This window comes from Lepidochelys kempii, chromosome 20 (assembly GCF_965140265.1).
Source record: "Lepidochelys kempii isolate rLepKem1 chromosome 20, rLepKem1.hap2, whole genome shotgun sequence".
In the NCBI taxonomy this organism is placed as follows: Eukaryota; Metazoa; Chordata; order Testudines; family Cheloniidae; genus Lepidochelys; species Lepidochelys kempii.
The window spans coordinates 3,339,921-3,363,525 of NC_133275.1; the positions used below are offsets into that span (position 1 = coordinate 3,339,921).

Consider the following 23,605-nt stretch of genomic DNA (forward strand, 5'->3'; position numbering starts at 1 on the left):
GAGTCACTGGGCTCCACGACGTGGGCCCCTGGCACCAACGCCAGTGAGATCAGCAGAGGGAGCTGCACCCCCAGGCCCTGTGCAAATGGGCTGGTATCCCAGCCCGCATCAATGTCCCTGACCCATCCCTCGGGGTGCAGGGAACAGGCCTGTCCTGGCAGGGGCTTCTCACTGACTTCCCTCTGCTCTCCCCTTCGGCCCAGCTCCCAACCCCTGTGAGGCCAACGGGGGCAAAGGACCCTGCTCCCACCTCTGCTTGATCAACTACAACCAGTCGTCCTCCTGTGCCTGCCCCCACCTCATGAAGCTGGACAAGGACAACACCACGTGTTATGGTAGGTGGGGGTCCCTTGGAGCATACGGGAGCTCTTGGCCACCCCCACCCGGCCCACTGTGACCCTGTATTACAGGGCAGGAAACAGCCTTGCCGAAGGTCACTCAGTAGGATCAGGAATAGAATCCAGGAGTCCTGGCTCCAGTCCCGCTTCACCCCCTGCTGCAGCCCACCACACCCCACTCCCCTCCCCTCCCCTCCCAGAGGTGGGATAGAACCCAGGAGTCCTGGTTCCCAGTCCCGCTTCACCCCCTGCTCCAACCCACCACACCCCACTCCCCTCCTAGAGCTGGGGTAGAACCCAGGAGTCCTGGCTCCCATCCCCCCTGCTCTAAGTAGTGGACCCCACGGTCTTGGCAGTTGCAGAGAAGCTCTTGGTGAAGGGGTGTGAGGGGCACATAGTGCCCCAGGGAACGGTGGGGGGAGGAAGGGAAATATCAGAGTTGGGGGGAGCGGGGCAGGGCAGGGCAGGGGGCGCGGAGCTCGGATGGGCCGCTGCGGCTGCCCCTCACCCCGTCTCTCGCGCCCCCAGAGCTGAAGAAATTCCTGCTGTACGCGCGGCAGATGGAGATCCGGGGCGTGGACATCGACAACCCCTACTACAACTACATCATCTCCTTCACCGTGCCCGACATCGACAACGTCACGGCCGTGGACTACGACGCCCCGGAGCAGCGCATCTACTGGTCCGACGTCCGCACCCAGACCATCAAACGAGCCTTCATCAATGGCACCGGCGTGGAGACCGTCGTCTCGGCAGGTGGGGCATTGCTCTGGGCAGGGGGGTGCCAGCTCTGGGGGGGGGGGGGGGCGGCTCTCCCTTCTCTAACCGGCCCCTTTCCTTCCCCCTGCGGTTGGCGCCGCCCCTCTAACGACTCTCCCGTGCCCGTTGCCTTGCAGACCTGCCCAATGCTCACGGCCTCTCTGTGGATTGGGTTTCCAGAAACCTCTTCTGGACCAGCTACGACGCCAACCGGAAGCAGATCAACGTGGCCCGGCTGGACGGCTCCTTCAAGAACGCCGTGATCCAGGGGCTGGAAAAGCCGCACTGCCTGGTGGTTCACCCGCTCCAAGGGTGAGCTGCCGAGGGAGCTGGGCCCAGGGCAGGGGGGCACGAACGCACCAGGGGAAGGGGGCGCAGGGGGGGTCGTGTGTGTGTGTGGCTGGGTCCTGGCTTTCTGGGGTTGTGGGTCCCAGGGCAGGTAAATCAAGGGGACCCTCAGCCATATCAGCCCCAAGGAAGAGAACAGAAGGGCTCACTGTGGGGACCAGGGCTGGGCTAGCAGGGGCTGCGGGTCATGGTTGCACGTGGGGGGAGTTGATTTGAGCTGGGACCCTAACTGCCCCCTCACCCCCCCCCCACGTCTGTGTGTCTTGTGCAGGAAGCTCTACTGGACGGACGGGGACAACATCAGCATTGCCAACATGGACGGCAGCAACCGCAGCTTCCTCTTCACCAACCAGAGAGGGCCTGTCGGTACGGACACCCCCCCCCTCCATCCCCAACAGGGGGTTACACCCCTTCTCGTCCGTGGGGCGACAGCTAGGGCGGGGCTCAGAGCCAGGGCCCATCCCCCTCCTCTCGACGTCCCATTTCCTGCCAGCCCTTCCGGGTCCCACTGAGCCTCGTAGGGGCCCTTCCAGCCCCTGCTCCCTGCGGGCGGGGTCCGGTGGCCATTTCGTGCCCCGCTGGGATCCCCCTCTCGTGCTGCTGCTCTCTGACCCCGGGGAGCTAACGGCGACTCCCCACCCCCCCAGGCCTGGCCATCGACTACCCGGAGAACAAGCTTTACTGGATCAGCTCCGGTGCCGGCACCATCAACCGGTGCAACCTGGACGGCAGCGGCCTGGAGGTCCTGGAGGCCATGAAGAGCCAGCTGAGCAAGGCGACTGCGCTGGCCATCATGGGTGAGAGCCGGGGGGCGGGGGACCCCCATCAGCTGGTGACTCACCCTGTGCCTGGAGTAGGGGGTCATGGGACACAATAGGGTGGAGCCTGGGGGATGATGGGGTGGGGGCGACCAGGGGATGAGGGGTCAGGAATGGAGCTGGGGGGAACCAGGGGATAAGGAGCGGGGCTGGAGATGAGGGGGGTGGAGTACGGGTGGAGCTGGGGGATATTGACGGGGTAGGGACTGGGGGGATGGAGCTGGGGGGAACCGGGGGATAAGGGGGCGGGGGTGGAGCAGGGGATGAGGGGGATGGAGCTGAGGGGGGTGGAGCAGGGGATGAGGGGGATGGAGCTGAGGGGGGTAGAGCAGGGGATGGGGGGGATGGAGCTGGGGGGGTGGAGCAGGGGATGAGGGGGATGGAGCTGAGGGGGGTGGAGCAGGGAATGGGGGGATGGAGCTGAGGGGGGTAGAGCAGGGGATGAGGGGGATGGAGCTGAGGGGGGTGGAGCAGGGGATGAGGGGGATGGAGCTGAGGGGGGTAGAGCAGGGGATGGGGGGGATGGAGCTGAGGGGGGTGGAGCAGGGGATGTGGGGGGGATGGAGCTGAGGGGGGTGGAGCAGGGAATGGGGGGATGGAGCTGAGGGGGGTGGAGCAGGGAATGGGGGGATGGAGCTGAGAGGGGTGGAGCAGGGGATGGGGGGGGTTGGAGCAGGGGATGGGGGGGATGGAGCTGGGGGGGTGGAGCAGGGGATGGGGGGGATGGAGCTGAGGGGGGTGGAGCAGGGGATGAGGGGGATGGAGCTGAGGGGGGTAGAGCAGGGGATGGGGGGGATGGAGCTGGGGGGGTGGAGCAGGGGATGAGGGGGATGGAGCTGGGGGGGGTAGAGCAGGGGATGAGGGGGATGGAGCTGGGGGGGTGGAGCAGGGGATGGGGGGGGATGGAGCTGGGGGGGTGGAGCAGGGAATGGGGGGATGGAGCTGAGGGGGGTGGAGCAGGGAATGGGGGGATGGAGCTGAGGGGGGTGGAGCAGGGGATGAGGGGGATGGAGCTGGGGGGGTGGAGCAGGGGATGAGGGGGATGGAGCTGAGGGGGGTAGAGCAGGGGATGGGGGGGGATGGAGCTGAGGGGGGTGGAGCAGGGGATGAGGGGGATGGAGCTGGGGGGGGTAGAGCAGGGGATGAGGGGGATGGAGCTGGGGGGGTGGAGCAGGGGATGAGGGGGATGGAGCTGGGGGGGTGGAGCAGGGGATGAGGGGGATGGAGCTGGGGGGGTAGAGCAGGGGATGGGGGGCATGGAGCTGGGGGGGGTAGAGCAGGGGATGAGGGGGGGTTGGAGTTGAGGGGGGTGGAGCAGGAAATGGGGGGTTGGAGCTGAGGGGGGTGGAGCAGGGGATGAGGGGGGGATGGAGCTGGGGGGGTGGAGCAGGGGATGAGGGGGTTGGAGCTGAGGGGGGTGGAGCAGGGGATGAGGGGGATGGAGCTGGGGGGGTAGAGCAGGGGATGGGGGGATGGAGCTGAGGGGGTGGAGCAGGGGATGAGGGGGGTGGAGCAGGGGATGAGGGGGATGGAGCTGGGGGGGGTAGAGCAGGGGATGAGGGGGATGGAGCTGGGGGGGTAGAGCAGGGGATGGGGGGATGGAGCTGAGGGGGGTGGAGCAGGGGATGAGGGGGATGGAGCTGAGGGGGTGGAGCAGGGGATGGGGGGGATGGAGCTGGGGGGGTGGAGCAGGGGATGGGGGGGTTGGAGCAGGGGATGGGTGGAGCAGGGGATGGGGGGGTTGGAGCTGAGGGGGGTGGAGCAGGGGATGAGGGGGTTGGAGCTGAGGGGGGTGGAGCAGGGGATGAGGGGGGGATGGAGCTGGGGGGGGTAGAGCAGGGGATGGGGGGGATGGAGCTGGGGGGGTGGAGCAGGGGATGGGGGGGATGGAGCTGGGGGGGTGGAGCAGGGGATGGGGGGGATGGAGCTGGGGGGGTGGAGCAGGGGATGAGGGGGGGATGGAGCTGGGGGGGTGGAGCAGGGGATGGGGGGGGATGGAGCTGAGGGGGTGGAGCAGGGGATGAGGGGGATGGAGCTGAGGGGGGTGGAGCAGGGGATGAGGGGGATGGAGCTGAGGGGGGTAGAGCAGGGGATGGGGGGGGTTGGAGCAGGGGATGGGTGGAGCAGGGGATGAGGGGGATGGAGCTGGGGGGGGTAGAGCAGGGGATGAGGGGGATGGAGCTGGGGGGGTAGAGCAGGGGATGAGGGGGTTGGAGCTGAGGGGGGTGGAGCAGGGAATGGGGGGATGGAGCTGAGGGGGGTGGAGCAGGGAATGGGGGGATGGAGCTGAGAGGGGTGGAGCAGGGGATGGGGGGGATGGAGCTGAGGGGGGTGGAGCAGGGGATGGGGGGGATGGAGCTGAGGGGGGTGGAGCAGGGGATGGGGGGGGATGGAGCTGAGGGGGGTGGAGCAGGGGATGAGGGGGGGATGGAGCTGGGGGGGTGGAGCAGGGGATGGGGGGGATGGAGCTGGGGGGGTGGAGCAGGGGATGAGGGGGATGGAGCTGGGGGGGTGGAGCAGGGGATGAGGGGGATGGAGCTGGGGGGGGTAGAGCAGGGGATGAGGGGGGGATGGAGCTGGGGGGGTGGAGCAGGGGATGAGGGGGATGGAGCTGGGGGGGTGGAGCAGGGGATGAGGGGGGGATGGAGCTGGGGGGGTGGAGCAGGGGATGAGGGGGTTGGAGCTGGGGGGGTGGAGCAGGGGATGAGGGGGGGATGGAGCTGGGGGGGTGGAGCAGGGGATGGGGGGGATGGAGCTGGGGGGGTAGAGCAGGGGATGAGGGGGATGGAGCTGGGGGGGGTAGAGCAGGGGATGAGGGGGATGGAGCTGGGGGGGTGGAGCAGGGGATGAGGGGGTTGGAGCTGAGGGGGGTGGAGCAGGGGATGAGGGGGTTGGAGCTGAGGGGGGTGGAGCAGGGGATGAGGGGGATGGAGCTGGGGGGGTAGAGCAGGGGATGGAGCTGGGGGGGGTAGAGCAGGGGATGAGGGGGATGGAGCTGGGGGGGTGGAGCAGGGGATGAGGGGGTTGGAGCTGAGGGGGGTGGAGCAGGGGATGAGGGGGGGATGGAGCTGGGGGGGTGGAGCAGGGGATGGGGGGGGATGGAGCTGAGGGGGTGGAGCAGGGGATGAGGGGGGGATGGAGCTGGGGGGGTGGAGCAGGGGATGGGGGGGGATGGAGCTGAGGGGGTGGAGCAGGGGATGAGGGGGATGGAGCTGGGGGGGGTAGAGCAGGGGATGAGGGGGATGGAGCTGGGGGGGTAGAGCAGGGGATGGGGGGGATGGAGCTGAGGGGGGTGGAGCAGGGGATGAGGGGGGGATGGAGCTGGGGGGGTGGAGCAGGGGATGGGGGGGGATGGAGCTGGGGGGGTGGAGCAGGGGATGAGGGGGTTGGAGCTGAGGGGGGTGGAGCAGGGGATGAGGGGGATGGAGCTGAGGGGGGTAGAGCAGGGGATGAGGGGGGGATGGAGCTGGGGGGGGTAGAGCAGGGGATGGGGGGGATGGAGCTGAGGGGGGTGGAGCAGGGGATGGGGGGGGATGGAGCTGAGGGGGGTAGAGCAGGGGATGAGGGGGGGATGGAGCTGGGGGGGGTAGAGCAGGGGATGGGGGGGATGGAGCTGAGGGGGGTGGAGCAGGGGATGAGGGGGATGGAGCTTGGGGGGTGGAGCAGGGGATGAGGGGGTTGGAGCTGGGGGGGTAGAGCAGGGGATGGGGGGGATGGAGCAGGGGATGGGTGGAGCAGGGGATGAGGGGGATGGAGCTGAGGGGGGTGGAGCAGGGGATGGGGGGGGGATGGAGCTGGGGGGGGTAGAGCAGGGGATGAGGGGGGGATGGAGCTGGGGGGGGTAGAGCAAGGGATGGGGAATGGAGCTGAGGGGGGTAGAGCAGGGGATGAGGGGGGATGGAGCTGGGGGGGGTACAGCAGGGGATGGGGGGGATGGAGCTGAGGGGGGTGGAGCAGGGGATGAGGGGGGATGGAGCTGGGGGGGTGGAGCAGGGGATGAGGGGGGGATGGAGCTGGGGGGTGGAGCAGGGGATGGGGGGGTTGGAGCAGGGGATGGGTGGAGCAGGGGATGGGTGGAGCAGGGGATCGGGGGGGATGGAGCTGAGGGGGTTAGAGCAGGGGATGAGGGGGGGATGGAGCTGGGGGGGGTAGAGCAGGGGATGGGGGGGATGGAGCTGGGGGGGGTAGAGCAGGGGATGGGGGGGATGGAGCTGGGGGGGGTAGAGCAGGGGATGGGGGGGATGGAGCTGAGGGGGGTGGAGCAGGGGATGAGGGGGGGATGGAGCTGGGGGGGTGGAGCAGGGGATCGGGGGGGATGGAGCTGGGGGGGTGGAGCAGGGGATGAGGGGGATGGAGCTGGGGGGGTAGAGCAGGGGATGGGGGGGATGGAGCTGAGGGGGGTGGAGCAGGGGATGAGGGGGGGATGGAGCTGGGGGGGTGGAGCAGGGGATCGGGGGGGATGGAGCTGGGGGGGTGGAGCAGGGGATGGGGGGGTTGGAGCTGAGGGGATGGACCAGGGGGATATTGAGGGGGTGGTGGGCCCGGCTGCCCGCTGGAGGCTGACGTTGCTGCCAGGCCCGGGGTGGGCGCTGGGCTGGGGGCACCGGCGCGGTGCTGAATCCCCGGGCCCCTCCCCTGGCAGGCGACAAGCTGTGGTGGGCCGACCAGGCCTCGGAGAAGATGGGCACCTGCAAGAAGAAGGACGGGACGGGAGCGGTCGTCCTGCGTAACAGCACCACGCTGGTCATGCACATGAAGGTCTATGACGAGAGCGTCCAGCATGGTGAGTGAGCCGGGAGGGGGTGGGGGAGGAGCTGGGGTGGGGGGGGTCTCGAAGCGCTTGTGGCTGGTGCGGGGGTCAGATCAGGATCTGCCTTGGCCACGCGGCGCAAACCCAGGCCCCCGGCCACCCCTGACGCGCTCCCTTCTCTCGCCCAGGTACCAACCCCTGCAGCGTGAACAACGGCGACTGCTCGCAGCTCTGCCTGCCCACCTCGCCCACCACCCGCTCCTGCATGTGCACGGCCGGCTACAGCCTCAAGAGCGGGCAGCAGTCCTGCGAGGGTGAGTCCGCCTGCCCCTGCCCCCCACGCCCTGTGGCCGCCAGCCCCTCCCCGTCACTGGCGCTTCCTCCTGGGTTCCTCGTGGAGCCGCCTGCCTGCCGACCTTCGCCGGCCCCGTCTGGTGGCCAGGGGGGCAGAGGAGAGATGGTGGCGTTTGCCCAGTGGTGGGGCCTCCTTCTCTATCCGGCTCCCATGGAGCGGGGCAGGACGCCCGCTCGAGGAGGGGCCCGGGGGACCGTAGCAGCCGCTGGGGAGCAAGACACGCCAGGAGTTTGCAGCTGAGCGAGGAGGAGATGGAGCCGCCTGGCCTCGGGGCCGGCCGGTTTCCCTTCCCCAGGCCTCGCTCCCCGCTGGCTTCCCCCCTTCGTTCCCCGTTCTCCCGGCGAATCGCAGCGAGGGACGGAGACCACCCCGACCCCCTGTTGGATGGGGCCGCGGCCACAGCTGGGCTGAGCAGCCAGCACTGCCCCTGGTCTTGCAGCGAGGGGCCCGTGTCAGGCAGGAGGGCCAGAGAGCGTTGGCGGCGGGGGTTAGGGGGGACACGTGCCAGGGCTTGCCCAAGTGGCGGGGGACGGGGCTGGAGCGTCTGTCCCCCAAGAGCCAGGCCCTGCTAAGGCATCTCAGCCTGGGTGTCTGCAGAGCCCAGGCACTTGGGATCTCTGCCCAGGGGGTTCGGGCCCAGGTCCTGATCACGCCTTCCAGTAGCTCCCCACAGCCAGGGCTCTCCAGCGTCACTCCACACCTTCCTTTTTGCGGTCCCCGTTAGGGGCTCAGCCTTCTCTGAAAAATCCAGGTCTTTAAAGGGGGCTTCAGTCGAGCCCCCAGAATGGCCCGTCGGTCCTGAAATTCTTGGCTCGTGGGTTGACGTCCTGCCTGCGAGCCCGGTAGGCTGGGAACGGCGCAGGGCGTGGAATTGCAGACGGGTGAATTCAGCCTGCAGCCGCTGGAGACTGGCGCTTGGTTCGACAAGAAGCAGCTGGGTGGTGCTGGCAGTGGGTGGCTGGGTGCTGGGGTGGGGCGAATGGCGGGTGCTGTTGACGGGGAGCTGTCAGAGGGCACGGTGAGGAGGGGGATTTGATCCCAGCAACGGGGCTCAGCCTGGAGCCGGGATGAGCCAGGGAGGAGATAGCTCAGCTTAGCCCAAGGGCAGTGGGTCAGGCTCTGAGCTCAATTGCTTGTCTGTGGGGGCTGCTGGGAGCCCAGGGTCTGACCCCCTTCCCCATGGGTACGGCTGGAATAACGGAGGAGATGGGGGGGTCCTTCTCACCTGCATGGAACTGAGGGGTGAAGAGAGGGGTGTCCTGGCAACGCAGCCCACTGGGCCCCAGATCCCCTGCTCCCCCTCCTCCCACCTGCGGAGCTAAACCGGTGACAGCTGCCTTCACTTTCGCCCACGGCTCCCATGCGTCAGTTTACCCAGTGAGCTGGGAGGTGGGCGTGGGGGGGGGCGCTGAGGAGGCACGTGTGGTTATGCCTCATGCTGCCTCTGACCCATCACAGACCCTCCCCCGGTCCTGGCACAGCCCAGCCTCGGTGCTGCTGGGACACGGGCTGGGCTGCCAGGAGCCACTTCTCCACGGCTCTGCTCAGCCCTCGGGAAGCTGCTGCTCTTTCCCCGCAGCCCAGCGGCTCCCTGGCTCCCCTGCGCTGGCAGAGACCCCGGCCTGACTGTCCCCTTGCCTTGGCAGGCGTGGGCTCCTTCCTGCTCTACTCGGTGCACGAGGGGATCCGCGGCATCCCCCTGGATCCCAACGACAAGTCGGACGCCCTGGTACCCGTGTCCGGGACCTCGCTGGCCGTGGGGATCGATTTCCACGCAGGTGAGAGCCGCCGTGGGCCCCTCTTCGGCCACCATGGACACGGTCTTCTCGTAGACCAGGCTTCGACCGCCTGACTGGAGCAGGACCAACGCCCTGCTGGAGATTGGAGGGGAGACAACGTTCCTCCCTGCTGCCAGGCAATGCCGAGAGCAGTCCCTTTGCCGCTCCGTGCCCCAGTTTCCCCCGTGGCATGAGGGGGATTGTGACGCCGACCAGGGTGGGCAGGGCGGCTGAGCTAGCTGGGGAAAGGCTAGGAGGTGCTGGAGATGCGGAGCGGTGTCTCTGGGCGGCCCTCACCCCCACCCTCTTCAGATCCGGAACAGTGTCCGATAGGTGTGAGGTTTAATGAGGCCTTAGCCAGAGCCCTGCAACCTGCGGTGTCCAGAGCCTTGTCCCCAAGCCCCATAGCTCCTAAGGTCCCCCGCCCCCCCAGCCGCCCCGTAGTATCTGCAGCCCTGCCCAGTATCCTGTTTCTGGCATATCTTCCCTATTGCATGAGCGCCCCCAGCTGGTGAGATTTGCGCAGAACATGCCCCCCGCTGTCCACTGCCCCGGTCCTCTTGCTGCCTGCCTGACCCCCCTGCCCGCTCTGCCCCCTAGAGAACGATACCATCTACTGGGTGGACATGGGGCTCAGCACCATCAGCCGGGCCAAACGCGACCAGACGTGGCGGGAGGACGTGGTCACCAACGGGATCGGGCGCGTGGAAGGCATCGCGGTGGACTGGATAGCAGGTGAGGCGCGTTCATGGGTCCCCCGGGCTCCGGCCCTGCAGGGAGGGGAGCCGTGTGCCGACACAGCCAGGAGTGGGGGCCTGGCTCACAGGGCGTCACTGTCGCCTGCCCCAGGAAACATCTACTGGACGGACCAAGGCTTCGACGTCATCGAGGTGGCCAGGCTGAACGGGTCGTTCCGCTACGTCGTCATCTCGCAGGGGCTGGACAAGCCTCGGGCCATCACGGTGCACCCGGAGAAAGGGTGAGGCACCCCTGGGGGGCTGGCCGCCCTTGGGGCGGAGCAGCCTGGGTTGGACTTGAGGAAAGCTGTACAGGTCTCAGCCACTGGGGTCGGGCTGGGAGCACAGACTCCGGAGTTCAGTTCTCAGCTCTGGGGCTGGGGGTCCTTTAATTATGGTACTCCCCAGCAGTGGCTCTAGTGTGGTCAGGACTCCTGGGTTCTATCCCCAGTGCTGAGGGAGAAGTAGGGTCTAGTGAATTAAAGCAGGGGGGCTGGATTCTGTCCCCAGGTCTGGGAGGGGAGTGGGGTCTGCTGGGTTAGAGCAGGATGGGGGTGAGTAGGAGCCAGGACTCCTGGGTTCTGTCCCCAGGTCTGGGAGGGGAGTGGGGTCTGCTGGGTTAGAGCAGGATGGGGGTGAGTAGGAGCCAGGACTCCTGGGTTCTGTCCCCAGGTCTGGGAGGGGAGTGGGGTCTGTTGGGTTAGAGCAGGATGGGGGTGAGTAGGAGCCAGGACTCCTGGGTTCTCTCCCCAGCTCAGGCCCTGACTTCATGTATAACCTTGCCCTGTCCTGAGGATCAGGCCCAAAGCGGCTGCTGCTTCTGGGTGCCCATTTTGTGATACCCTGGGGCTCGTTTTCAGAGGTGGTGAACACCCACAGCTTCCCCCGACTGCAGCTGGACTTGGGGGGCTCAGCGCTTCTGACAGTCCAGCCCAAGGCATCGCAGACTGGGTTCCCAAAACCAGTGGCTGCTTTCAGGAACATTGGTCTGAGGGACCTGCCCTGAGCCATGGAGAGGGGATCCGATGTCAGACATGGGGTGAGTGCCTGGACTGCCAGACACCCAGGCCCACCCCTCGACTGCAACAAGCTCCAGGCATCCAGGACCCCAAAGGCTTTGAGAGTGCCAGGGGGCAGGGGAGGGGGGCGATCCAAGGGTGGGGGGCATGTGCACAGCTGGGTCACTGGATGCCCCTGCAGGTACCTGTTCTGGACCGAGTGGGGCCAGTACCCCCGCATCGAACGCTCCCGCCTGGATGGAACAGAACGGATGGTCCTGGTCAACGTGAGCATCAGCTGGCCCAACGGAATATCGGTCGACTACCAGGTACGGCGGCCGCCGTTGGTTGCGGCGCTGGTAATGGATGCAGGCGGGTATACAGGAGCAGCTGTCGGGTCAGGTGGATCTGAGCCACAATGGCCCATCCCAAGAGGGGCAGGATACCAGGCGTGCAGCAGTTATCAGTGGGTCGGGAGCACCCTGCAGTGGGAGGGACTGGAGGGATGCGGAGCTCTGCGTGCAGTCGTACGCAGCCGGGGCTCTCAGATCTCAGTCCCTCCTGCTGACCGGCACGGTCCCATTGTTTCCTGGTGCTGCCCCGTCCCTCTGCATCCCTCTCCTGTATGGAGGTGGTAAGGTCTATGGGGCAGGGACCTGGGCTCCTGGTGTGACGATAAGACAAAGAATATCGTCTAGGGCTTTGCCCTCCCAACTGCGTGCGTCCCAGCGCTGGGAGACGCGCTTGCTCCCTCTTCTTTCTTTCCCTCCCCCTCCGCCCCACGGAGCTGTAACCGAGCGGGGCGGGGTGCCTCCCCCTCCAGGACGGGAAGCTGTACTGGTGTGACGCTCGGACGGACAAGATCGAACGGATCGACCTGGAGACGGGCGAGAACAGGGAGGTCGTCCTGTCCAGCAACAACATGGACATGTTCTCGGTGTCGGTCTTCGAGGATTACATCTACTGGAGCGACCGGTACGGCTCGGCTCCCTCCCCACCGTGCTGCAGAGCCTGCAGGGGGGGGAGACGGGGGTGGATCTGGAGGTGTTATGCAAATGAGGCCGTGCCCCCGCTTTAAATTTACATATCATCTGCATAAATTGCAATAATTCCCGGCATGCTCCCCATCTCGCCTGTGGCCAAAGAGATGGCAGCCCCGGGGTCCTCCAGCGCGCTGAACCATAGAGACTGCTGTCTAGAGGATACCCCCGACCCCCCCGCCGCCATAGAGCCACAGTGCTGGGCAGGGCCATGGCTAGAGCAGCTGCCTGCCCAGTGCCGCTCTACCCTCGCCAGTGCTGGAGCTCTATGGCCGCGGGGCATGGGGGCCAGAGCTACACTCTAGGCAGGGGCTCTGTGGTGTGGAGTCCTGGAGGACTCACCTGAGAGCTTGGTCTCCAAAGAGCTGGCTAGAGTGGCTGCCTAGGTAGTGCCGCTCTAGCCATGACGCTGCAGCTCTGTGGCTGTGGGAGGGTTGGGGCTATGCTCTAGACGTGGGTCTCTATGGTTCAGGGAGCCGGGGGGGGGTGCCCCTGGGGGTCTCTATGGTTTGGAGGCCTGGGGGTTCCCTAGGGGTCTCCACGGTTCAGAGTTGAGGCCTGTGTCCATAGAGATCCAGCCTAGAGCGCCTCCCCTGCACCCCCCCTCCACCCGCGCCCACACTTCCAGGGAAATGGGAGGGGGATGCCAGTACCCAGGAGGAGGCATCTGAAGCCGCCTGGTCTATCCGGGCACTGAACAGCTCAGGGGTGGGGGGTTGAGCTCCATAGAGACTCCCCCGCCCCTCCGGTCCCCCAGGCCTGGCCATGGGCTGCTCTGGGGCTGCGCGTGAGCGAATGACATTTGTGAGATGCTGACCTGTGTGTGTGTGTGTGAGATTGGGGGTGTAAGGTGTGTGTGTAATCCCGGGTGTGGGGGTGTACAGGGAGTGGGTGTGTCAGCATGTCTGTCGGGCGTGGGTGCGGGGGGTATGTATAATTCCGGGCAGTGGTGCATGAGATCCAGGAGGGCGGTGGGGGACCAGGGCGTGTGCACGTTGGCGGGTCGCGGCTGGTCACGGCTGGCAGGCGCCGTCCCCACCGCCTGCAGTGACGTGTCACGCCCTGCAATGCCTCCAGCTCACTGACCTCGCTCCTCTTCTAGGACCCACGCCAACGGGTCCATCAAAAGGGGCAGCAAGGACAACGCCACGGAGTCGGTGTCTCTGAGGACCGGGATAGGGGTGCAGCTGAAGGACATCAAAGTGTTCAACCAAGCCAGGCAAAAGGGTATGTCGGGGACGGTGTGTGCAGCGTGGCCCCAGCCTGGGGCTGAGCGGCCTGGCCCCTCACTTTCCTCTGGGGGGGGATTCAGTGCTACTGAGGGGGGGGCGTCTGCAGGCGGGGGCACCGGGAGAGGTTTGAAGGAACCTGTTGGCTTGTCTGTTCTCACGGAGGGAATTTTAATCTTGTCCCTGTTTGCAAAGGCTGGGCATTCTCTTGGCGGGCGGGGGGCTGGATCTGGAGGGGATATTTGGAAAAATGAGCGAAGTGCAACCCCACGCACAAGGCACAGGGGTTCACGCACCCAGGCACGTTCCCACTCAGAGTCACCCGTGTGCCCCTGACACACACGAGGAGTCTCGCACTCACATGAAAGCAGCCCCAGGCTGTGTCTCCCTACAGGCGGTGCATCAGCACAGCTGTGCTGGGGGGCTATGCCAGCGTATCCCCATTGCGCAGGCTGACGGAAGGGCCTTTGTCACTGGTGTGCAAATGCCACCTCCCCACACGAGTCGCTGCCCCGACGGAAGCGGCCTTGCGTCTACACTGCCGTTAGTTCAGCACAGCTGCGTTGGTTTCCCGTCGCTACGTCGACCTGACTTTTGAGTGTCGATTGAGTCCCAGAGTGTGTTCCGAGAACTCCCGCTCGCTTTCCCGCAGCGATTTCACCCCGCAGCTGCCTGCCCCCACCAGCCCTCCCCTTTGGGTGGAATCAGGTGTTGCCCCCTCCCTTCTCTGGGAAAGTGGGGGAGCCGCGTTCTCTGTGCCGCAGCATATTGCCCGTATGGTCCTCGAAAATGGGGCATGGGGGCCTCCCCCAGACTTTAGAGCCCACATGCCCCACCCCCCCAGTCTGCCACCCAAGCCCCTTCCCCCACTCTGAGCGGGGTTTAATCCGTATTCTCCTCCCCCCAGGCACCAATGTCTGTGCCCAGAACAACGGCGGCTGCCAGCAGCTGTGCCTGTTCCGTGGCAACGGGCAGCGGACGTGCGCCTGTGCCCACGGCATGCTCGCCGAGGATGGGGTGAGCTGCCGGGACTACGATGGCTACCTGCTCTACTCCGAGCGCACCATCCTCAAGAGCATCCACCTGTCGGACGAGAGCAACCTCAATGCACCCGTCAAGCCCTTCGAGGACGCCGAGCACATGAAGAATGTCATCGCCCTGGCCTTCGACTACCGCGCCGGCGTTGCCGGCAGCAACCGCATCTTCTACAGCGACATCCACTTCGGCAACATCCAGCAGATCAGCGATGACGGCACCGGGCGCAAGACCATCGTGGAGAGTGAGTCCCCTGGGCCCTCCCTCGTTGCCTCCTCCGTCCCCATCTCCTCTTCCTCCCTCTCTCCCCTCCCTCCCCCTCCCCTCTCTCTCCCTTTCTTCCTCCTCTCCCTCCATCTCTCCCCTCCCTCCTCTCCTTCCTCTGTCCCCTCCTCCGCCCCCCCTTGGTCCTCTGTCTCTCCCCTTCTCCTGCCCTTCCTCCCTCCCCTCCTCCTCCTCTTTCTGCATCTTTCTCCCCACTCCTCATCCTCTTCCTCCCTCTCTCCCCCCCCTCGTCCCCTTCCTCCGTCTCCATATCGCAGTGTAAGGATTCCAGTGTAAAGCGTGTTATGGGGGAAGGGGCAGTTGTTCACGGATTGGCTGGGAATTTTCTGCCCTGAGCTCTAGAACCCCTGTGGGGGCATGTCCTGAGTGCCGTCCCCATGGGTTTGTTCTAGAGCGGGGTGGCTGGAACATAGGGGTGCGGGGGGAGGTGACAGGCTCCAGAACGTGGGAGGCACTGGTGAAGGATGCTGGTGGCCTGTGCTCACCGTGTCCTGGGGTTCTAGAGTGTGGGGGGCAGGCAGGTGGCAGGGGCCTCCAGAATGAGGGGTCTCCATGTCCTGGGGCTCTAGAGTGTGGGGGAGGAGTACATCCCGGTTTCCATCTTGCGGGGATCCCCGCATCCCAGGTCAGTGAGGGCCGCCTCCTGCAGCATGCCGGTCCTTCCAGTGTCCAGGGACAGACCCCATCCTCCATCGCTTTCCCATCCTGCAGCCTCCGGGGATCCGGCCCGAGGGCGGCACTGCCCCGCTGTGGCAGGCCCGTCTTGCCGGCTCTGGCTTCCCTTGGTGTCGGATTCCCCAGCCTGGAGTTTTTATCCTTGAAATTGTTTCCGTCCCCAGGCAGATCGGCTGCCTTCCCTCCCACCTGAGGCACTTTTGTCTTTCCCGAGAGACATAGCGAGGCTGGCGGCTGGCGTGCCAGCCCGATGGCTCACGCTCAAGCCCTGCTCTGGGCGCAGCTAGAGACGCCCCCTTTGCCCTCAGAGCAGCTGCTGCCCCGGCCTCACGATTCAGGGACAGGGACAGAGCCAGCTTTGGCAGGAGAGTCCAGGGCAGAGCCTCAGCTGGCGAAGCTCCATTGACTCTAAGGGACCAGTTACACCCGCTGTGGATCCACCTCCCTTCGTGAGTGTCTCCATCCGCGTGTGTGCGTGAGCGCCTCTCCGCCTGTGTGTGTCTCCCTGTGTGTGTGTGTCTGTGCGTCCGTGCGTGTGTCTCCGTACACGTGTGTCCGTGTGCGTGAGCATCTGTGTGTGCATGTCCATGTGTGTGCATGAGCGTGTCTCCGTCCGTGTGCGTGCGTGTCTGTGAGCATCTCCGTCCGTGTGCGTGTGTGTAAACATCTCCGTCCGTGTGCGTGTGTGTAAACATCTCAGTCCGTGTGCGTGCGTGTCTGTGAGCATCTCCATCCGTGTCCGTGTGTGTAAACATCTCCGTCCGTGTCCGTGTGTGTAAACGTCTCCGTCCGTGTGCGTGAGGGTCTCCGTCCGTCCATGTGCGTGAGGGTCTCCGTCCGTCCATGTGCGTGAGGGTCTCCGTCCATCCGTGCACGGGCATTTCCCAGGAGATGAGGCCCCATGGCACGTCTTGACAGCTCTCTGTTTGCGTTACATTTACAAGACTAAGCCACTCAGCCTGAACAAGCCCCTGGCCTCCCGAGCTGCCGCTCACCCCGAAACCCTCGGCTTGCACTTGATTAGCTTTATTGGTTCCCACAGCTGTCACCGCGTGTGTGGCCAGCTCCGCACCGCTAGGGTAAAACTCCACCCAGCATCATAAACTCATTAACAAGCTTATTTACATTCACAATGAGCTTGCACTCTGGCCGGGAAAGCGGTTGATGTTGATTGCAGCTGGAGGAGCGAAGGATTCGGTGGGTCAGTCTGCGCTGTGGGAGGTGCCTTGCGGTTAAGGCACTGGACTGCTGTGGAGGAGAGCTGAGTTCAGGTCCTACCTTTGCTACAGACCCCCTGGATGTCCTGGGGCCCATTACTTCCCCTCTCTTGGCTCAGTGTCCTCGTCTGTAAAATGGGAATAATCATCCATCCTTCAGCTGTCTAGACTGAGCTCGTCAGAGGAGGGGCTGTGTGTACAGCCCCCAGCACAGTGGGACCTGGGCTTGGCTGCAGCTCCAGGCATGGCCATAATAACGCTGCTTATGCACATGAAGGACCTAGAGCAGGAGTGTGACTGGGAGCTGAACTCCGTCTTGGCCTGCAACACCCCATTCCCGTCCTGGGCCGCGTTGCCCCCTCTCAGCAGCCAAGGGAGGAGACAGAGCAAGGCCCAGTTTGCTCCTGATCCACAGAAGAGCAAATGCAAATTGTAGCTTCCCTTCTCTGTGCCGGGGGCTGGTGTGTGCCAGCTGCCAGTCACCAGTTGCTCAACCCAAGGGCAGAGAGGGGGTAACCCTACCAAGGAAGGCCCAGCATAGCCTCTTCCGGGTTGCTGCAGCCCAGATCAGAGCGGTGGATGAGCCAGCGCCTGTGTGCAGTGGAGCTCCTGCCAGGCTCCTCCTGCTCCGTCGGTTCTCCCTCTCTCTTCCTTGGGAGAACAGGAAGCGCTGCCCCCAGAGGCTGCTAAGGCTGCAGCCCGTTTCCCCTGAGTCACCGGCCTCACCATATCCCGCAGCCTCTTCCCGCAGAGCCCGCGCATCGCTCCGGAACTGCCTGGCCGTGAAGATGTAGACGGCTGGTTTGGCCACAGTGGAGGCCGACGCCAGGAACCAGCACAGAGCGGGGAGGGCCCCGGGGGAGCTGGCCAGGCCCCGGAGCAGCGGAGTGTAGGACGGGCCAGCTGCAGCAGGAACAGCACCCTTGCCAGGCGGGCGTTGTATTTGTCCAGGCCCCAGGATCTTGGCCTGCATGGTGGAGGTGACAGCCGGTGGGATGGCAAAGGTACAGAAGAAGAGGGCCAGGGCATGTGCCCGTTGGCCAGCCCCGGGGAGGACCACGAAGCAGAAGGATTGGCTTGCGCACAAGTGGAGGAGCAGCCAGAGCTGCGGTGCGCACCCAGATGTCAGCAACTGCTGTGGGCGGGTACCACGCCAGCTGGCTGCGATAGGCCCTGCAGGGATGCGCCAGGGCCAGGGAGCGGTGCACGGCCAGGGCCGTCAGGGTGATGGCGGTGGCGAAGGAGCTGGCCACGCCCACGCAATGCAGGAGCTTGCAGAGGTCGTCCCCCAAGAGCCGCGCTTGCAGGGTGACTGCAGCACGTCCGCCGGGCTGAGGTCGAGCAGCACCGTGCCAGAGCACCGGGCGCTTCAGGAGGACGACGAACACCAGCCTGTGGCCGGCCACGCCAGCCAGGAAGAGCGCCCCGTCCACGAGAGGCACGAGGACTGGCTGGACGCCCCAGCGAAGCCCTCTAGGGAGGGGATAGTGCTCCGTTCTTCCCAGGCCCAGGTCCTCCTCTCGCCTGCTGTGCCTACATCAGCCTGCAGCCTCCCTCCTGGCTCCTCCGCCCAGCTCCAGCCCCTGCCAGCCCCCTCTGCTCGCACAAGCCTCCCACGCCCTGGCTGTTCCCCTCCCAGCGTCTGCGTGCTGGGCGTGGGGCTGTTGGTAGGTGACCATTGCACTGTGGCTGTAGGGTCGAACTGAAGCCCCACACGTGCCGTGGGGTGCTGCTTGGCATCTCTTGGAGAGCCCCACTCCCTGTATCCTCCGCCACACGCCTTCCCCAGATCTCCACCACAGTTCACCCTGCATTGCCCCGCTTTTACTGAAAGCCTAAGCTAGGCTCCTCTTTTCAAAGCTGTCCTCCCCGGCCCAGCCTGCTGGGTTCTCTGCAGCAAGGCCGTTTGCAGAACAAAAAGTATCACAGACCCTTCTGGAAGCAGTCCCTAGCACGGCACGGAGCCGTTTGCTGCCAGGCGTGTCCTGCTTCAGGAGCTAGCAAGCAGGTCGGAGCGAAGAGCAAACTCCAGCCATGTGCGCCCATCCCAATTCACCATTTTGGAGTTAGGTCATGCTGCACAGGCCGGCTGCTGTTCACCGTGCAGCAGCCCCGGAGGGACCCAGCCAGTGCCGTACGCCTAGCGGGACAAGCTGCAGTCAGCTGCATGCAAATCCCCAGCACCGCATGAATATTAAACCCCTCGTCACCGCTCTCCTTCCTGTCCCCTTGCCAGCCCTGGATAATTAAAGGCCCAAGGGCGCTTGAGATCGTCCTGATTGTTGTGTGCGTCTCGTTTACATTATTAAAGTGCAGGGCTTAGCGGGGACTAAGTGTCTCTCTCCGCGGAGCGGGGGCTGCAGCTGAGTCCCCCGTGCCCCATTCGCTCTTCAAACATGACTCGAGGCACAGCTCCCTTCAGAGACGGTCGCATTCGCTCCTCCTGTTCATTAGCTTCGCTAGTTGAGCTGCACAAACCCGGCCGTGCCTGGCCGGTTAACTCCAAAGCACCTGGTGCCCACCGTGGATCCCGGCTCGTCGGGCTCTGGGGCGGCTGTGCCGACCAGTGCCCTGCTCACAGCACTGGCTAGCTCAGGGATGCTGCCTGATGTGCGTCGGGCTGGAGGTGGGGAAATGAAAGCCCTTGCTCATGACGAGAGCGGAGGGGGAGACGATGGGGGTGCTGCAGGTGGCGATGCGGGCCTCGGGTATCCTTGCCGGGCACTGAGCATGGAGGGCTGGTCTCGAGCCTTCTACCGCTGCAGGCCTGGGGGTTCATGGAGATTTGAAAGGGTCGGGGGGTTGCTGCAGCATTTCAGTAACATCAGAAATATCTCCATGGCTTTGCAGTCCTCAGGCCCTCGACAGAGGAGGTACATGCAGGGCCTGCCCCCTTCTACGGTGCCGGGGGCCCTGGAGACGTGCCATGGGCAGAGAAGTCAGGGCCTTGGTTTTGAAGTCCGTGCTTCCCTTGGGTGATGGCAGTAAGGGGGGGGTGGGGGGAGCAGCAGGTTGGCACTTGACCTTGTAGCTCCAGGGGCTCTGCTGTTTCATGCCTGATGCCTTGAACCCTGAGCCGTCTGTGACTCCAGCCTGAATTTACCCACTGCTGCTGTTAGCTTGTGTCCCCCTGCTCCGTTTCGCTGCTGTCTGGTGTGTCGTGACCGAAGTGGTGGCCCACGTAGAGGATAACGGCTCTACTACTGCTCCGGCCCGATGGAGTTCTCCTGTAGCTCCGGGGCGGGGGCGTGCGCTTTGAGTGCCGAAGGTCCCAGTTTCCAGTCCGCTGGCAGGCTGGAGCAGGAGGGAACGGCTCAGAAACATCTGGAGGTGGCACAGCTGGGTGCTGAGTGTGGGGAACGGCCTGACTAGCGAATCTCATCCCACTCTGTGTCTCCCCCCTGCAGATGTGGGCTCAGTGGAGGGGCTTGCGTACCACCGGGGCTGGGACACGCTGTACTGGACCAGCTACACCACGTCCACCATCACGCGGCACACGGTGGATCAGAGCCGCCTGGGGGCCTTCGAGCGGGAGACGGTCATCACCATGTCGGGAGACGATCACCCCCGAGCCTTCGTGCTGGACGAGTGCCAGAAGTAAGCGCTGGAGCCTTGTGCGGGCAAGCGGAGCAGCCGTCCTGGAGACGGACAGCCTGTGCACAGAGCTGGAGGGAGAGCCCCCTGCTGCAGGCCTCAGCCTGGCTCCCCCGTTGCCGGGGCCTCGGGGGTATGAGCAGTCTCCCTGGGCCTGCTGGGGGTTTGCCCTCTCGAAGGGGCTGCGGTGCCCTTGGTGACTGGGGCGCGTGTAACTGGGAGGGGGCTGGTCACAACAGAGCTCATTTCACACACGGGCCGTGGGAACGTGCAGTCACGGGCCTTCTGGGCTGGATCAGAGCTGGCGCCCCCTAGAGGGGAAAGGCCCCATGTCCCGTTCCCCACCTCCCTAAGCCAGTGAGTCCCTGCCCTGGGACTGGATTGGAGCCAGCACCCTTTAGAGGGGACAGGCCCCGAGCCCCATTCCCTATGCACCTGAGCCGGCCAGTCCCTTGTCCTGGGGCCAGATGGGAGCCAGTGCCCCCAAGAGGGGAAAGGCCCCGTGTCCCATTCCCTGCCCCGACCTGGAGTGAAATGTTAAGCATCACGTCAGCAGAGCTGGATTGGCAGCGCTGCTGTCAGGGGGTCACTGGCGGGTTTCCCCAGCTGCTGGGACCGGTTTCCTGGCAGGCTCTCTAGTCTCGTCCCTGTTACTGCCCCTCCCATCCTACCGGGCCATATCCCTGTAAATGCACCAGCAGCCCCATTCAGCCCAGAGCCTGGGGGGATCCCGCAGTGAGCAGGGAATAGCAACGTGGGGCTGGGGAACCCATGGGCTGCAGCTTGGAGCTCCCCAGTCCCAGAGGCCTGGCGGGCCGGCCCCAGGGGGGCTCCAGTGCAGCTTGGGCCGGCCATGCAGCGCCGCCCAGCTCAGCCCCGCCCCTCCCGCCTCCCTGCCCTCAGCATGATGTTCTGGACCAACTGGAACGAGCAGCATCCCAGCATCATGCGAGCCACCCTGGCCGGCGCCAATGTCCTCATCGTCATCGACCAGGACATCCGGACGCCCAACGGGCTGGCCATCGACCACAAGGCCGAGAAGATCTACTTCTCCGACGCCACGCTGGACAAGATCGAGCGCTGCGAGTACGACGGGTCCCACCGCTACGTGAGTGCAGACCCCTGGGGCAGGGGGCCTTGCTGCGGGGCAGGGGCCGAGGGATGGGACCCGGACTGGGCCTAGTGAGAGCTGGCTGGATCCCCTTGAAACGGGCACAGTGGAGCCTGGATCGGTGTTATCACCACGGTGGGGCAGAGTGGGCGGTGATGGGCACTGGCGGGGCAGCCGGGCCAACCCTGGGCACAGCCTCCTGCGAAGGGTAGGACCCTCCTAGTCCAGGGACTGTCCAGCGTTGGGGGTGGCTGCAGCGGTTGTTCCCCTCTGCCCCCAGCCCCTGGGCTAACGGTGTGAGGGTGCCCGGCAGGTGATCCTGAAATCGGAGCCGGTGCACCCCTTCGGCCTGGCCGTCTACGGCGACTATATCTTCTGGACGGACTGGGTGCGCCGGGCCGTGCAGCGCGCCAACAAGTACGTGGGCACGGACATGAAGCTGCTCCGTGTGGACATCCCCCAGCAGCCCATGGGCATCATCGCCGTGGCCAACGACACCAACAGCTGTAAGGGAACAGGCCCCGGGCCGGGAATTCCTGCCTGGAGCCCCCCCTGCCCCTCATGCCCACCTCACCCCGTCCCCTGGGCAGGCTGGGAGGGTTCGCCCCATAGAGACCCACCCCCGGTCTCTCCCAGTCCGTCCCTAGCTCTCCCATCCCCTGGGCAGGCTGGGAGGGGTTTGCCCCATAGAGACCCCCTCCCCCATGGTCCCGATCCCTCCCCAGCTCTCCTGTCCTTTGTGCAAGCTGGGGGTGGGGATTTGCCCCATAGAGACACCCCCTCCCGTCGGTCCTGATCCCTCCCCAGCAGGCTGCTGAGCCCCCCATTCAGCACAGGGGTCTGGCCCTGTCTCCACTTGGCTCTGGGAACCGGCTGGCCAGTCCCAGCAGGCTGCTGAGCCCCCCATTCAGCACAGGGGTCTGGCACCCGCCCCTGTCCTGGAGCATTGGCTGGGGTCTCCGCTGGGCCTGCGTGTGACTCTGCTCTTCCCCTGCCCCCAGGCGAGCTGTCCCCCTGCAGGATGAACAACGGGGGCTGCCAGGACCTGTGCCTGCTCACCCCCAAGGGGCACGTCAACTGCTCCTGCCGGGGCGAGCGGGTCCTGCAGGAAGATTTCACCTGCAAAGGTGAGTGCCGCCCCGCCCCCCCCCCCCCGTCATGCTCCCCACGTGGAGGGAGCCAACCCTAGGAATAAAGAGGGGAGGGGGAGGCAGAAGGGGGGTGGGAGGAGGATAAAGGGGGAGGGATGGGAAGGGGGTGGTGCATGGGGGCAGGGGTGCACGTGGAAGGGGGATGGGGAGGGCATGGTGCCCATGGACAAGGGGTTCTTCCCAAAAAATTTTTCCCACCCCCAGCCCTCAACTCCACCTGCAACGTGCACGAGTTCGAGTGTGGGAACGGGGAGTGCATCGACTACAGCCGTACCTGTGACGGCACCGCGCACTGCAAGGACAAGTCCGACGAGAAGCAGTCCTACTGCAGTGAGGGCCTCTTGCGCTCGGCTCAGCTCCCCCCGCCCCGCGGTTCCCCCCACCTGGAGCCCTGTCGGCTCTCCCCCCGCCCAGCGCCCAGTCGGACTCCTGGCCTGGCTCTGGGCTGGGCGTTCGGTCTCGTGGGTAGAGCCAGGACGCCAGGTTTCTGGGATGGGAGCGTTGGGTAGTGGCTGGGATCGGGGAAGTGGGACCCCGAGCTCCTGATTTCTGGTCCCAGCCTGGCGTGTGGTCTGGCTTGGGCAGGAGGGGACTGGGATTCTCCTGGGTTCTCCCCTGGGCGTATCACTTGGCTTCCCCGTGCCCGTTAACCAGGGCTGGGGCTCACTGACCACACAGACGGGGCGGCTCTCATAAAGAAACGGTAGCTAACGGGCGCTGGCGCCCCCCCAACGGGACCCCCCTCGTCTCTGAAAGCTTTGCACCTGCTAGCCCTACACGTGACCTGCACGGCCGGGAATATTGCTGTAGGACTTCAGCATCTGAGCCGGGCACTTGATGGTGCGTTAGCCTGATTCTGAATGACCCTGTTCCTGTGCTCAGGGCAGAGCTGGGGGAGGCTGGGCCATGCCATGGGGGGCCTCTGAGCCCCCCTGACCCTGCTGTAACATCCTTCGCTCACTGTGGTCCCCCACGGGCAGTGGGAAGCAGACAGGAGCCGGCACGTGCATGGTGCCCCTTCGAACTGCAAATGGGGGGCCAGCAACCCCCTGAGCCCCGCAGCTCCCCTCTCCGCTCCTCCCCCGCAGGCAGCCGCAAGTGTAAGAAGGGCTTTCTGCACTGCATGAATGGGCGCTGCGTGGCCAACGCGTACTGGTGCAACGGCATGGACGACTGCGGGGACAACTCAGACGAAGTGCCCTGTAACAGTAAGTGATTCCCCTCCCTTGCCTGGCGCTCGCCTGCCGCGGGCGGCTCCTGCACCAGGCAGGCCTGGCTCTGTCCCAGCTCCCCCTCACTGCTGTCCGCCTGGTGCATGACGGAGGCAGGGCTGGAGGGCAACGGATTGCCGGGTCAGACTCCCAGCTCGAGCCCCCCGCAGCTGCGT

The 23,605-nt window shown here is 65.4% G+C and overlaps 1 protein-coding gene across 2 annotated transcripts in view; it reads left to right on the plus strand.

Moving 5' to 3' along the window:
* Positions 1-23,605, plus strand: part of LRP1 (LDL receptor related protein 1) — a 182,825-nt gene that overhangs the window by 125,846 nt on the left and 33,374 nt on the right. For both annotated transcript variants that reach the window (XM_073318798.1, XM_073318799.1), the window contains exons 28-47: positions 204-335; positions 867-1,094; positions 1,235-1,409; positions 1,717-1,811; positions 2,093-2,242; positions 6,906-7,046; positions 7,202-7,327; positions 9,015-9,146; positions 9,747-9,881; positions 9,996-10,125; positions 11,084-11,210; positions 11,705-11,856; positions 13,024-13,148; positions 14,058-14,429; positions 19,770-19,959; positions 20,860-21,064; positions 21,381-21,573; positions 22,069-22,194; positions 22,423-22,548; positions 23,307-23,426. In XM_073318798.1, coding sequence (XP_073174899.1) covers positions 204-335; positions 867-1,094; positions 1,235-1,409; positions 1,717-1,811; positions 2,093-2,242; positions 6,906-7,046; positions 7,202-7,327; positions 9,015-9,146; positions 9,747-9,881; positions 9,996-10,125; positions 11,084-11,210; positions 11,705-11,856; positions 13,024-13,148; positions 14,058-14,429; positions 19,770-19,959; positions 20,860-21,064; positions 21,381-21,573; positions 22,069-22,194; positions 22,423-22,548; positions 23,307-23,426 — 3,180 coding nt within the window. The remainder of the gene's footprint in view (positions 1-203; positions 336-866; positions 1,095-1,234; positions 1,410-1,716; positions 1,812-2,092; positions 2,243-6,905; positions 7,047-7,201; positions 7,328-9,014; positions 9,147-9,746; positions 9,882-9,995; positions 10,126-11,083; positions 11,211-11,704; positions 11,857-13,023; positions 13,149-14,057; positions 14,430-19,769; positions 19,960-20,859; positions 21,065-21,380; positions 21,574-22,068; positions 22,195-22,422; positions 22,549-23,306; positions 23,427-23,605) is intronic.